This window comes from Protopterus annectens, chromosome 13.part0 (assembly GCF_019279795.1).
Source record: "Protopterus annectens isolate FY-2018-M chromosome 13.part0, PAN1.0, whole genome shotgun sequence".
Lineage (NCBI taxonomy): Eukaryota > Metazoa > Chordata > Ceratodontiformes > Protopteridae > Protopterus > Protopterus annectens.
In genome coordinates, this window is record NC_056747.1 from 14,178,674 (window position 1) to 14,192,921 (window position 14,248).

General features: G+C 40.6%; 1 protein-coding gene across 1 annotated transcript in view; it reads left to right on the forward strand.

Annotated features, from left to right (window-relative positions):
- UBXN6 (UBX domain protein 6) overlaps nt 1-14,248 on the forward strand; it is a 1,665,022-nt gene that overhangs the window by 1,102,969 nt on the left and 547,805 nt on the right. The window contains exon 6 of the mRNA XM_044090584.1: nt 9,677-9,752. Coding sequence (XP_043946519.1) covers nt 9,677-9,752 — 76 coding nt within the window. The remainder of the gene's footprint in view (nt 1-9,676; nt 9,753-14,248) is intronic.

Here is a 14,248-nt window from a genome sequence, read left to right on the forward strand (position 1 = left end):
CCCCTCTACACTTAAAGTTCAATTGGCAGCTATTTCTAACTTTCATGTGGGTATTTCTGAATCTGCCCTAATGTCCCACAAGCTCTGCAAAGCCTTTTTGAAAGGAGTTTTTCTTCTCAGACCTCCTATAAGAAATCCTCCTTCTCCTTGGGACCTAAATTTAGTTCTTGCTTCTTTGATTCTTCCCCTTTCGAACCTGCAGTCTCCTGTTCTTTAAAATTATTATCATGGAAAACTCTTTTCTGGTAGCTATTACATCAGCTAGAAGAGTTTCAGAGCTTCAAGCACTTAGCTGTCGTCCTCCTTATCTTTTGTTTCATAAGGACAGAGTATCCTTACGAACTAACCCGTCTTTTTTGCCTAAAGTGGTCTCGACGTCAAATCTGAATCAAAGCATTGATCTACGGTCTTTTTCCAGAATATTCCAATAGGTTGGAACAAAAATTACACTGCCTGGATGTTCACCGTCAATTGAGGTACTACTTGGATAGAACTAAACAGTTCAGAAAATCTGATCAGCTGTTTGTCTCCTATGCGGAGAGCAGAAAGGGACTTTCAGTTTCAAAGGTATCATTATCCAGATGGCTAACATCTTTGATTTCCCTTGTATATGAAATTAGACATCAAAAGCTGCCTGATAAACCTAAGGCTCATTCCACCAGAGCTTTGGCTACTTCTTTAGCCTTCCAAGACAGACTGCCTATCAACACCATTTGTGCAGCGGCTACTTGGGCTACTCCTCACACTTTCATTTCTCATTATAAGTTGGATTTAGCTTCTAGGCATAGAGCTAACTTTGGTTCCACTGTTCTCAGGAGTCTGTTCCGTTAGGCCACCCGGGACAAGGTGCTAGGGACGCGGTCCCATCCAGCAAGAATGAAGGCGAGATAGACAACTTAACATATAGAAGTTATGTTCTTACCATAACGTTCCATGTTAGTTGTCTTCTTCTCGCCTTCTTCTTGCGTCCCACCCTCCTTCCCCCTGGCCTGGACAGACCTAGAGGAGTTCTGATTGTGACCTCTCTTTCTACCACCTCTTTCTTAGACATATGCTATTATGCATATTTCCTGGTTCAGGATATAGGTCACCCTTCCTTCTTCCTGTTGTTAGAGGTGGATTCTGTTTTACAGTTATTCTGTTACTATTATAAGCTGGGGTTAGCTTACAAACGAGATCTGAGGTAACTCTCGCCTAGCATTGTGGGATATAAGGGGAGCCTCGAGCCGGTGGAACCAACTCTCGAGCTTTTAGAGTGGCCGAGTCGGAGCCGAGGTCGGCTCCGAACCCATCCAGCAAGAAGAAGGCGAGAAGAAGACAACTAACATGGAACGTTATGGTAAGAACATAACTTCTATTTTATGCCCAAGGTGGTCAATGAGTTGTCTCTTTAATTAGTCTATTCATTTGCCTTCCTTTTTTTCTTCTCCACAGTCTGTCATTGAGAAGGTTCTTCACACCTTGGATTTGTACAGATGACCCAGATATTATTTATTTAAAAATAAAGAAATTCACAAATCTGAGTAGCTTGTTTTCTTTCATCCCAGGTCTTTGGGTTTGGCTATCTCTTAGTATTTCTAAGGCCATTATTTTTGTTATTCTTTTCATTGTAACTGCCTTTCCTCCTCTGTAAAAGCTCTTTCTACTAGGGCTGTTGCCTCCTGTGGTGCTTTTTCAAGGGACTGGTTGTTAATTCCATCCTTTAGGTTGGCTGTTGGTCTTCAGTTCATGTCTTCACTAAGCACTACAAGTTGGATATTATTTCCAGAGCTAGAGCCATCTTTGCTAGGGCTATTCTATATGGGTTTCTGGAGGGCTTCTCAGTGCTGTCCTCCTCCCAGGTTTCTTCTTGAGCTTTTGTACTCCCCTGTGTTAGGAATACTGCAGCAGTTATGGCAGGATATAGTACAGTTGTGTAAAATCTTGCCACAACAGTAGAGGTTCTTCTGTTCACTGTATTCACTGCTTCTGTTCTGCCCCCTCTTCTCTAGCCTGTTCCTTCTTGCCCTCTTGGCTGAAGGACTCCTCTCCCTTTTCTCCTTCTGGATGTACATGCTCTTCTTTGTCCCTAAGAACATTGTTCCTCCTCGAGCTATTTCAGTTCTGAGTGTATGCGTTAATGCATAAGTTACCTCTATGCCCTTTGCCTTGGTCGAGGAGTGTACATGTGACGTATGGTGCCTGTAAGTACTAATGTCTTAGGTGTACTGGCCAGATATTGGGCTATCCTTGGCAAGAGATCCCGCCTGTTAGGAGTACTGCAGTAGTGAAGAGAGGGACCTCTACTGTTGTAGTAAGATTTTACACAACTGTACTATTTAAGAGGTTGTCATTGGTCAGGTGGGTTTGGCATGAGTCAGTTGCTACATATTGGTAGTATTGTTTTGTGGGTGGGTCACAGTATTTATCAATTCATATAATTTGGTGATGTAAGAAGTTTTTATTGGTTAGTTGGGGTTTGGTGGTAGTTTCAAGTAGTTTATTCAGTTAAGTAGGTAGATGGATGAGTGTTCTTTTTCTAATACATTACATTCATGAAGTCACTTATTTAAAGGCAACTACAGGCAATGGTGGGAGGGTCCAGGGGAGCTGATAGGATGTAAATCAAGGAGATGGAAAAAAACAAGGAGCCAATCACAAAGCTTAGACGTCAGCCCCTTCTTTGAATATTTCTTCTGAAGGATGTGTGAGGGTTTACCAGCTCAGCAACCTGTGGAACCTCATCTCATTCTTAGTTAAAAGGTTTTTATCTTTATTTTTAACAAACAAAAAAAATGGCACCACACTATGAGCTACCACTGTAGAACTATATTTAAGAAACCACTTTCACCTGAGCTTCAACAGCTCCATGTAATGCCAAACACACAAGTAAAGATGCTTCACCAAAGGTCAAACTGCTAAACAGCAAAATGTATCCAAAATGAAAAATAGCAGCAACCACCACTGGATTCCAATATTTAATGACAAGAACGATAAAACGATAAAACAGCAACATATACAAGATATACAAGATATACAACATACACAACATATACAACGTATACAAGATATACAACATATACAAGATATACAACATATACAACATATACAAGATATACAAGATATACAACATATACAACATATACAACATATACAAGATATACAACATATACAGCATATACAACATATACAAGATATACAACATATACAAGATATACAACATATACAACATATGCAACATATACAAGATATACAAGATATGCAACAAATACAACATATACAACATATACAACATATACAACATATATGTTGCTGTTTTATCGTTCTTGTCATTAAATATTGGAATCCAGTGGTGGTTGCTGCTATTTTTCATTTTGGATAGCTCCATGTAATAGATTGGTTTGTAGTGTGGCATACAGTTTGTTCATTGAAAATGCCTGATTTTTATGAGGTTATCACCATGCTTTATTAACGTATCTGTATCACATGTAATATGAAAGGCTATGTCTGCCTTTGTGGGACTTATATATTCTGTGAAGCAAATTATGAAAACTTTATTACAGACCTTTTTTCCAACCTGACTTGTCCTTATCACTGTTGTGTTACATGTACTATGAGAGGCTGTGTCCACTTTTACAGGGCTCATATTGCCTGAAATACATTATGAAAGTCTAATCTTTTCTTGTTTGACAAAAAGGAGTGTAGTGCCTGTTTATAAAAAGCTCATATACATGATTAATGTAACCAGGTCCCATTGAATCCACCTGCGTGAGTCCCACATTGCAACCTTCAGAATGTTGAAAACCAACATGACTAACTGTTCAAACTTGCCCCTCTTCTGGACCCACGGTAACACTTGCTCCTGGGTCCAGAGCGGTAGGAAGCTTCGGTGTTTGTGTCAGGTATACCACTATTCATTATTGCAACTTTTGTGGAACAGTTTCAGCCATTGTTCGACTCATTTACCTCTGTGCTCAGGTAATGATAGTAACCCCTTTTCATATGTGGGGAAGGTAGTCACTTAGAGCCACACTAGACTCTCATTTTTTGAAAAATACGTGCATCCAGAGAAATAGCTTACAGTGGAAGCAACTCACAGTATTTTATTTTACAGCACTGTTGGATGTGCACAAGTAGGAAGAATTTGTAAGTACAGTTTGAGACTTCAGAACATTTTGTATAGGATTTTGCACCCATGGAATAAAAATCCACCAAGTGGTGAACTGCAAACTATATAAAAGCTTTAATAAAAATAAGTGTTACAGATTTTCTTTGAGCATGGGTAAACTGTGCCTGTGGTATAAGGACTGTAGCTAGGGTTGCCACCTTTCATTGGCTAAAACCTGACTTAGGCCACACCACCAGCACCTCCATAACCCCATCCATTATCCACCCACTTCCTACTTATTCAGTGACGTCATATTTGCATCACATGAGGGGAGCACCCTCTTTTTCCGATCATGATACCTTTTTTTTTCTACAGATTTATTGTGGTTTTTGCAAAACAAAACATAGTAAATCCACCGATTTAACAAACTCTGAGAGTCTGTTTCTTTTTTTTTAAACAGAATACCAGAGTTTTTACAGTGTTTCCGGACTACCGAACAATCAGTTTGATGTCCAGATAGTCTGGAAAAAAATGAATATGTGGCAATTCTAACTGCAGCAGTGTGAAGTGGGGCCCTGGGATATCAATTGTCAGTATTGTGAAAATTACAGAAATTATGTTAAATGCAGGACAAGTGTCTAGAACATCTATAACTGGTGGCTGCAGTGTCTCAACAGTGAGAGGGAGACTGCCCCTTGTCTCAAGTGTGGATCTGTAGTGTTCCAGTCTGAAATATTCAAGAACATCTGTAACTGGTGGCTGTGGTGTCTCAACAGTGAGGAGGAGACTGCCCCTGGTCTCAGGTGTGGATCTGTAGTGTTCCAGTCTGAAATATTCAAGAACATCTATAACTGGTGGCTGCTGTGTCTCAACAGTGAGAGGGAGACTGCCCCTGGTCTCGAGTGTAGATCTGTAGTGTTCCAGTCTGAAATATTCAAGAACATCTATAACTGGTGGCTGTGGTGTCTCAACAGTGAAAGGGAGAATGCCCCTGGTCTCGAGTGTGGATCTGTAGTGTTCCAGTCTGAAATATTCAAGAACATCTGTAACTGGTGGCTGCGGTGTCTCAACAGTGAGAGGGAGAATGCCCCTGGTCTCGAGTGTGGATCTGTAGTGTTCCAGTCTGAAATATTCAAGAACATCTATAACTGGTGGCTGTGGTGTCTCAACAGTGAAAGGGAGAATGCCCCTGGTCTCGAGTGTGGATCTGTAGTGTTCCAGTCTGAAATATTCAAGAACATCTGTAACTGGTGGCTGCGGTGTCTCAACAGTGAGAGGGAGAATGCCCCTGGTCTCAAGAGTATGGTTCTGTAGTTTTCCAGTCTGAAATATTCACTATCAACTTCTTCCTGGGTCTAGCAGTCAGTGAGGGCTCTCCTGTCTTAAGGGACCCAAGATTCTAATAGCTGGGGATTCTGACCCATATGTTGGATCTGATGGACTGATTGAATAGGAATTAACTTAGTTTCTGGTGTCATTCTAAGGGAGTGCAATGTTTGTCAGCATGAAAGGAGATGGTCAACAGACCACATTGCTTTGCCAGCACCTCTACTTTAAGGGCTTTCGAATATTCGCTAAAACATTGTCTTCCCCTTATTGCCGTTTTTGGCATTGCCTAACTGAAAGTACTTCTGAAATAGCAAATCAAAACCAAGAAAATCTAAAGGTGTTACTGCTCAATGATAGGAACCTAAACAAAACACTCCACTCCCTGGAAGCTGTCTCTACCCTAGAGAATGCTGATGTCTGTGCAGTCTTAGAGACGTGGTTTAAAGCCGCAGACAGCACACCGACAGTGTAGAGTTATAATGGCTTCCACACATTTAGACCACAGGTAGGGACCAAAGGTGTAGATGTCTGTACATCAAAAATAAATATACTTCAAGGCTGGTCAAACAGGACAATGAACTTGAGCTGCTCCATGTTCAAATCACCATAGGTAAAATACAATACCACTTCCTTGCAAGCTATAGGTTCCCCTCTATGACCCAGGAAACCCATACCATGTATTTAAACTTATTAGAAACACTAACCATCCAACCCAATACCATATTCATGGGTGACTTTAATTACCCCACTATTAACTGGGAATACTATATGACATCAAGCATACAGGCACAGAGATTCCTGGACCAGATAGTCAGTGCACCAACCAGGGGTGCAACCATACTGGATCTGTTATCGCTAATGTGGGAGAGTGCTGCATACTCCCTACTGTAATGCCTTCTTTGGTAAGGTCAGACCACAAAATGGTGTCCGAAGTAAAATTAAAACCCGGACCCCCTGCTAAACTGGAAATATTCAGGAACTATTCTAAGGCTAACCTTCCTGCCATTAAGTGAGAATCTGGCAAAATTTCAGGCCCCTATAAACCCTAAGAACACTTCTGCCTATGCAGAACTGTTCACAGAAACCCTGTACAAGCATGTTAATATCTGCATAGAGGCAGCTGTACCCACTAGGAATAAGTACAGAACTAACTCAAAAAACAAGCCACCCTGGTGGAATCATCAATAGGATGTATAACAGGAGGAAGAAAATCATGGCAAAAATTGGGTGATGCAGCACTCTTCAGGATAAAAGCACTCTAATTAAACTAAACAAACAACTCGGAGGACAAGTAAAGTGTACCAAAGCCAATTTTGAGGTAAGTTTGGCCTCTTAGGCCAAGGACAACCACAAATCATTCTTTAGCTATGTCCACAACCTCAAAGGCAATACACAACTGTGTGCAGAGCTCATTGTAAATGGAGCCACCTATACTGAGCCAGAAGATATAGCAAACCTCCTGGCTGTTAAATTCAGCTCCAACTTTACTCCTCTCTCCCCCTCAATCTTCCCTCAGGAAATATCATCAAATATAACTCCCCCTACTATCACTAGGGAACATTTCCTTAATGCTCTTTCTAAGACCAAGAACACTGCATCAGTGGGCCCAGACAGTATCCCAGGATGCCTTCTAAATACCATGAAACATGGCCTATCAGGGCCTCTGGAACTACTATTTAACTGCAGCCTCCAAACAGGCTTCATGCCTCATGAATGGAGAAAGGCAACAATCATCCATCTGCACAAAACTGAGCCATCTACAGACCCTGGAAACTACAGTCCCATAAGTCTCACTAGGCTTATATGTTAAGCCATGGAAAGGATCATCATGGAGATGATCAGTAGAGACATAGTAAACCTCCAGACACTGGACCCAATCCAGTTTGGTTTCGTAAAAGACAGATCATGCCTACTGAACCTGGTGGACTTCTTTGAGAAGGTCACCAAAGCAATGGTTGAGGGCAAAATCGTTCACACTGCCTACCTTGACCTGGCCAAGGCATTTGACACAATACCCCACTCAGGCATTGTTGACAAACTCAAGAGGTTAGATACAAACCTGTATGTCACCTGGTGGATAGCCAACTGGCTTACAGACAGGACCCAGGAAGTTAGAATTGGAGAGTCCACCTCTACAAAGAGGCCAGTCACAAGTGGAGTCCCTCAGGGATCAGTCCTTGGACCGCTCCTTTTTGGCATTTACTTCTCAGAAGTCAAGGCCAATGTCAGTGGTCTCTGGCTGACTTAAGTTTGCAGATGGTTGCAAATTAGGAGCTGTCGTTGAATCTCACACTGACACAAATGTTCTCCAGGAGGGGCTGACACAGACAAACAACTGGTGTCAGAGTCATGGACTAAACCTAAATGCCAAGAAATACATAATAGTATCCTTTGGGAAGTCATCCATCCTTGGTAACTATCATGTTGACAACACACCCCTTAGAGATGACCCAGTAGTCAGGGTATTAGGGACACTCATAGATAGTAATCTAGCCTTTGATCATCATGTGCCTACAGTGATGAGGAAATCATTCTATGTTGCACAACTTATAAACAAAGGTATGGCATCTAAGTCCAAGAAAGACATTGTTCCACTGTATTCTGTATTCATCAGACCTATCATTGAGTACAATGCCCCCTTTGGTATGTACCTAACCAGGCATATCCAACAATTGAAACGTCCACAGAGGTTCCTCACTAAAGAATATAGGGCATAAGTAATATGTCATATGCAGACCGCCACGAGGGCCTATCCCTGTATTCTGTCTCCTACAGGCTTTTGAGGGGAGATCTGTTTATTTTATTTATTTATTTAACATTTGTTAACCGGGAAAGTCCTACTTGGAACAAAGCTAATTTTCAGCAGAGGCCTGGGAGAAACGCTCCAGATGCATGTCCTTGAATGTGGGAGGAAACTCACACGAACCCAGGGAGGACATGCAGACTCCACACACAAGGCACCACAGCCGAGAATTGAACCGGAGAACCTCTTGCTGTGAGGCGACAATGCTACCGCTACACCACTGCACTGTCTGCCGTGGCATACAGGCCATTGTCAGACCCCACTCTGATGGACCTCCTGTATATCCACAAAAAAAAAAACAGTATCAGAATTACTTGTTCTAAAGACTTAAACCTTGCCTGTGATATAAACAGGACCTGCTGGAGAGACAGGTATGTATCCCAGAGACTACCCCATCTATGGAACAGGCTCCCCATCCATGTGAAGCAGAGTGCCTCCCTAATCCAATTCAAGTGCAACTTGGACGGTTGGATGGGAAACCAGAAATTCATCACTGGTTTGGCACCTGTGTCTCTAATGGACACAGGTAACCTGTAAATGGTTCATCTCCCAGGCCCATGCTTACACTTATCAAGCATATCAGAACTTGTCAGAGACTTGGGATGCATGGCTAGGCTTAAAAAGGCCCTTGTAGTCAATAGCCTAATAAATACCTATGAACCTAAGAAATGTATGTACTCACCATAGTGACAGATCCTTTCATTCCAGTCTGTCTGATACAACCCGGCCTTCTTCTCCCTTACTGTTGTGTGGATCTAAGAACTTTTATTTGGAGTCCAAGGCAGTACAAAAGTACTTGGCTCTAGGCACCAAACTCTGAGTAAGCTGAGTTAGTCATGGAGGAGCAGGGCATTGTGGATAAATGTTTAAGAAGGTCTCATTGCTAGAGAACTAAATCATTTGGATCTGATCCAAGCTGGGACTGTAAGACCCCTGTTATATTGGATGTACTGGAATGATAAGATCTATCATTATGTTAAGTACATAACTTTGTTTTTGTTTTAACTAAATGTGCATGCTATTATTCCATTAAGCTGATAAAACAAGGACACTCGTCCGTCAGTGAATAAATAAGTAAAACTATATTATTTGTTTCCTCTTGAAAGGGTTCCTGCAAGACTTCCCATGGGTATTACCTGTTTGTACTGTCCAGTTTTAGGAATTCTAGTTGGCCCAGCACCTCAGTCTGAGGTGCAGGTTGGTTAAAATGGACTGCTCTACCAGAACTGGATCCTAAGGCCCTTGATCCTGTTGGAGTTACGAGGAGGTTACTGCAGTTATTCAGATATTGCTAGATGGCTTCTTTTCATTTGAATCTTGTTATTCGTGTATTGCTTGAATTGGCAATTTGCTATGGGACAGCTTTTCTTATTTTTTTCCTAATGCATAGTTTCATGAAAGTGTTGAAATAACATGTTTTCATGTATATTCTTTTGAAGTATGTGTTTTCATTTTAGGTATATTGATAACATATGCAATAACCCAAATGAAGAAAAATATCGGAAAATAAAGCTGCAGAATAAAGTGTTCCAGGTGAGCTGAATCATCGCATGTTTTTCATTGAAGTTCTAGTTAGTCATCTATGTAGATTTTGTGGAAATGTTGCTATCTTGCATGTTTTATAGTAGGTGTGGCAATGTTCTGCTCACACATATTGTAGGATGTGTACGCTTTAGATGTGGCCAGTTATTACTGGGCAGTATGCTGATGATACCAATTAGGAATCTGCAGCATTTTAGTCTAATATAGCTTCCACAGCTGGTATTGTAAGGGTTGCAAAGAGTAGCACAGATTCATAAAATCGTCTTGCTTTCTAGATATTTGCTGTATTGTAAATGCCAGGTTTTTATGATGCATATGAGTGTTGCTGTGCAGCTGAGCAAGATAAGCTTTTTAAGCTGTTTGAGCAAGGTGAAATGGTTGTTTGTTTCAGTACAACAAAGGCTAAGTTCAGAATTTGTTTACAGCCTATTTTGTTAAAATCTGGCACCTCACTCAAAACAGTAGCGGTCCAGGGTTTGATTCCCTCAGCCTACAATTGCCTAGCTGTCTCGGGCGAGTCTGAAAAAGGTTATGGAGATCAGTGATCTACCAGGGGTAAGAAATACAAGCAAATACCGTCTCAAGCCTAGAATGCCTTTTATACACCTGCATTTCACACCCACACCACCTTATGGCATCTACAACTTTTAACTAAGTGACTTACCAGCTGATAATAGCAAATATTAGAGAGGGCAGGGGGTTATTAATAAAATGACACTTCGATTGCTAGTCAAGGATGCCCTGCAGTGAAGACGTTAACCTCTGGCACTTACTTATATTTATGTTCATAACTGAGAGATCTACATTTTATTTAGGTGTACGGAATGAAACACAAGTGAGGTAGGCAGGACAACTCACTGTCAGTGCTGCTGTATACTACACGATACTGGAAATACTGCCAGGTATTTGTTAGTAATTATGGGCTGGCAGGGCTGCTTTATACTACACTATACTGGAAATACTGCCAGTTATTTGTTAGTAATTATGGGCTGGCAGGGCTGCTTTATACTACACTATACTGGAAATACTGCCAGTTATTTGTTAGTAATTACGGGCAATCAGTGCTGCTTTATACTACACTATACTGGAAATACTGCCAGGTATTTGTTAGTAATTATGGGCTGGCAGGGCTGCTTTATACTACACTATACTGGAAATACTGCCAATTATTTGTTAGTAATTATGGGCAATCAGTGCTGCTTTATACTACACTATACTGGAAATACTGCCAGTTATTTGTTAGTAATTATGGGCAATCAGTGCTGCTTTATACTACACTATACTGGAAATACTGCCAGTTATTTGTTAGTAATTATGAGCAATCAGTGCTGCTTTATACTGCACTATACTGGAAATACTGCCAGCTGTTTGTTAGTAATGATGGGCTGGCAGGGCTGCTTTATACTGCACTATATTGGAAATACTGCCAGGTATTTGTTAGTAATTATGGGCAATCAGTGCTGCATCATACTACACTATACTGGAAATACTGCCAGTTATTTGTTAGTAATTATGGGCTGGCAGGGCTGCTTTATACTGCACTATACTGGAAATACTGCCAGTTATTTGTTAGTAATTATGGGCTGGCAGGGCTGCTTTATACTACACTATACTGGAAATACTGCCAGTTATTTGTTAGTAATTATGGGCTGGCAGGGCTGCTTTATACTGCACTCTACTGGAAATACTGCCAGCTATTTGTTAGTAATTATGGGCAGTCAGTGCTGCTGTATACTACACTATACTGGAAATACTGCCCGTTATTTGTTAGTAATTATGGGCTGGCAGGGCTGCTTTATACTACACTATACTGGAAATACTGCCAGTTATTTGTTAGTAATTATGGGCTGGCAGGGCTGCTTTATACTGCACTCTACTGGAAATACTGCCAGCTATTTGTTAGTAATTATGGGCAATCAGTGCTGCTTTATACTACACTATACTGGAAATACTGCCAGCTGTTTGTTAGTAATTATGGGCTGTCAGGGCTGCTTTATACTACACTATACTGGAAATACTGCCAGTTATTTGTTAGTAATTATGGGCAATCAGTGCTGCTTTATACTACACTATACTGGAAATACTGCCAGTTATTTGTTAGTAATTATGGGCTGGCAGGGCTGCTTTATACTACACTATACTGGAAATACTGCCACCTATTTGTTAGTAATTATGGGCAATCAGTGCTGCTTTATACTACACTATACTGGAAATACTGCCAGTTATTTGTTAGTAATTATGGGAAATCCGTGCTGCTTTATACTACACTATACTGGAAATACTGCCAGTTATTTGTTAGTAATTATGGGCTGGCAGGGCTGCTTTATACTACACTATACTGGAAATACTGCCAGCTATTTGTTAGTAATTATGGGCTGGCAGGGCTGCTTTATACTGCACTATACAGGAAATACTGCCAGTTATTTGTTAATAATTATGGGCAGTCAGTGCTGCTTTATACTACACTATACTGGAAATACTATCAGTTATTTGTTAGTAATTATGGGCTGGCAGGGCTGCTTTATACTGCACTATACTGGGAATACTGCCAGCTATTTGTTAGTAATTATGGGCAATCAGTGCTGCTTTATTCTACACTATACTGGAAATACTGCCAGTTATTTGTTAGTAATTATGGGCAATCAGTGCTGCTTTATACTACACTATACTGGAAATACTGCCAGTTATTTGTTAGTAATTATGGGCTGGCAGGGCTGCTTTATACTACACTATACTGGAAATACTGCCAGTTATTTGTTAGTAATTATGGGCTGGCAGGGCTGCTTTATACTACTCTATACTGGAAATACTGCCAGTTATTTGTTAGTAATTATGGGCAATCAGTGCTGCATCATACTACACTATACTGGAAATACTGCCAGCTGTTTTTAGTAATTATGGGCAGTCAGTGCTGCTGTATACTACACTGTACTGGAAATACTGCCAGTTATTTGTTAGTAATTATGGGCAATCAGTGTTGCTGTATACTACACTACACTGGAAATGCTGCCAGCTGTTTGTTAGTAATTATGGGCTGTCAGGGCTGCTTTGTACTACACTATACTGGAAATACTGCCAGCTATTTGTTAGTAATTATGGGCTGGCAGGGCTGTTTTATACTGCACTATACTAGAAATACTGCCAGTTATTTGTTAGTAATTATGGGCATTCAGTGCTGCTTTATACTACACTATACTGGAAATACTGTCAGTTATTTGTTAGTAATTATGGGCTGGCAGGGCTGCTTTATACTGCACTATACTGGGAATAATGCCAGCTATTTGTTAGTAATTATGGGCAATCAGTGCTGCTTTATACTACACTATACTGGAAATACTGCCAGTTATTTGTTAGTAATTATGGGCAATCAGTGCTGCTTTATACTAAACTATACTGGAAATACTGCCAGTTATTTGTTAGTAATTATGGGCTGGCAGGGCTGCTTTATACTACACTATACTTGAAATACTGCCAGTTATTTGTTAGTAATTATGGGCTGGCAGGGCTGCTTTATACTACTCTATACTGGAAATACTGCCAGTTATTTGTTAGTAATTATGGGCAATCAGTGCTGCATCATACTACACTATACTGGAAATACTGCCAGTTGTTTTTAGTAATTATGGGCTGTCAGGGCTGCTTTATACTACACTATACTGGAAATACTGCCAGCTATTTGTTAGTAATTATGGGCAGTCAATGCTGCTGTATACTACACTGTACTGGAAATACTGCCAGTTATTTGTTAGTAATTATGGGCAATCAGTGCTGCTGTATACTACACTACATTGGAAATGCTGCCAGCTGTTTGTTAGTAATTATGGGCTGTCAGGGCTGCTTTGTACTACACTATACTGGAAATACTGCCAGCTATTTGTTAGTAATTATGGGCAATCAGTGCTGCTGTATACTACACTATACTGGAAATACTGCTAGGTATTTGTTAGTAATTATGGGGCGTTAGTGCTCCTTTTGTACTACACTACACTGGAAATACTGCCAGCTGTTTGTTAGTAATTATGGGCTGTCAGGGCTGCTTTATACTACACTAGGCTGGAAATACTGCCAGTTAGTTGTTAGTAATTATGGGCAATCAGTGCTGCATCATACTACACTATACTGGAAATACTATCAGCTGTTTGTTAGTAATTATGGGCAATCAGTGCTGCATCATACTACACTATACTGGAAATACTGCCAGCTGTTTGTTAGTAATTATGGGCTGTCAGGGCTGCTTTATACTACACTATACTGGAAATACTGCCAGTTAGTTGTTAGTAATTATGGGCAATCAGTGCTGCATCATACTACACTATACTGGAAATACTATCAGCTGTTTGTTAGTAATTATGCGCTGTCAGGGCTGCTTTATACTACACTATACTGGAAATATTGCCAGCTGTTTGTTAGTAGTTATGCGCTGTCAGGGCTGCTTTATACTACACTATACTGGAAATACTATCAGCTGTTTGTTAGTAATTATGCGC